General features: G+C 68.6%; 1 protein-coding gene across 2 annotated transcripts in view; it reads right to left on the reverse strand.

The window, feature by feature from the left end:
• Positions 1–722, reverse strand: part of LST1 (leukocyte specific transcript 1) — a 4,644-nt gene that overhangs the window by 1,545 nt on the left and 2,377 nt on the right. Inside the window, exon 1 of one of the 2 annotated variants that reach the window (XM_005859882.2) lies at positions 82–700. The exons of the other annotated variant lie outside the window; for it this stretch is intronic. Coding sequence (XP_005859944.1) covers positions 82–109 — 28 coding nt within the window. The 5' untranslated portion in view covers positions 110–700. Of the gene's footprint in view, positions 1–81; positions 701–722 lie in introns of those variants that run through there. 2 annotated transcript variants of the gene reach the window in all.

The raw sequence follows: 722 nt of genomic DNA on the forward strand, positions 1-722 counted from the left end.
TCCCTGGCCCGCTCCCCGCCGGTCCTGGCCTGCACACCCCACTCTGCACCCGCTGTGCCTGGGCCGGTGAGGCTACCTCACCTGATGGGATAGCACCACAAGCTGTCATTGGGCTGGGCGCGGGAGACCGGTCCCAGAGAGCAAGCCTGGCCCCTGCCCAGCGGCCAAAGTGGCCTGGGGCGAGTCACGTGCCTCGAGTTCCTCATCGGTAAAGCCGGCCTCTGTCTCAATCTTCCCAGGCCCAGCAGCCTCGCTCCTGCCCTGCCCTGCCCTGGCACTTCCGTCACCCCGCTCATCGGCCGGGCATAGGGGCTGTGGTGCCATCTCCCCGTGGGGACCCGCCCCCTTCCCTCCGCCCGCTGGGCTGACGGTGGCGCCTGGGCCTCTCCAGCCCCGGACAGTTCTGGGTTCTGCTCTGGGTTCTGTTCCGGAAGAGCGATGGCGGGGGAGGAGCAGGGTGTGGGTGCGTGTGGGGACGGTGGAAAGGCAGGTGGGCAGTGTCCAGCCCCCTGGCAGCTCGGCAGGGCGGGCAGATCCTGCTGGGCGAGGGCAGGAGCCTCTGGGGCCCCTAACTTCCCTTCAGGCTTCCTGCCCAGCAACCGCTTGTTCCTGTTTGAGGGCAGAAAGGAGGCCTCGGACTTCACCCCAGAGCCGGATGCACTGACCAGGGCGTGGAAACAGAGCCTCCAGGGCCCAAGAGGAACTGCTGGGTGGGGGTGCGG

The sequence above is a fragment of the Myotis brandtii genome, unplaced genomic scaffold, assembly GCF_000412655.1.
Source record: "Myotis brandtii unplaced genomic scaffold, ASM41265v1 scaffold130, whole genome shotgun sequence".
Classification (NCBI taxonomy): Eukaryota; Metazoa; Chordata; class Mammalia; order Chiroptera; family Vespertilionidae; genus Myotis; species Myotis brandtii.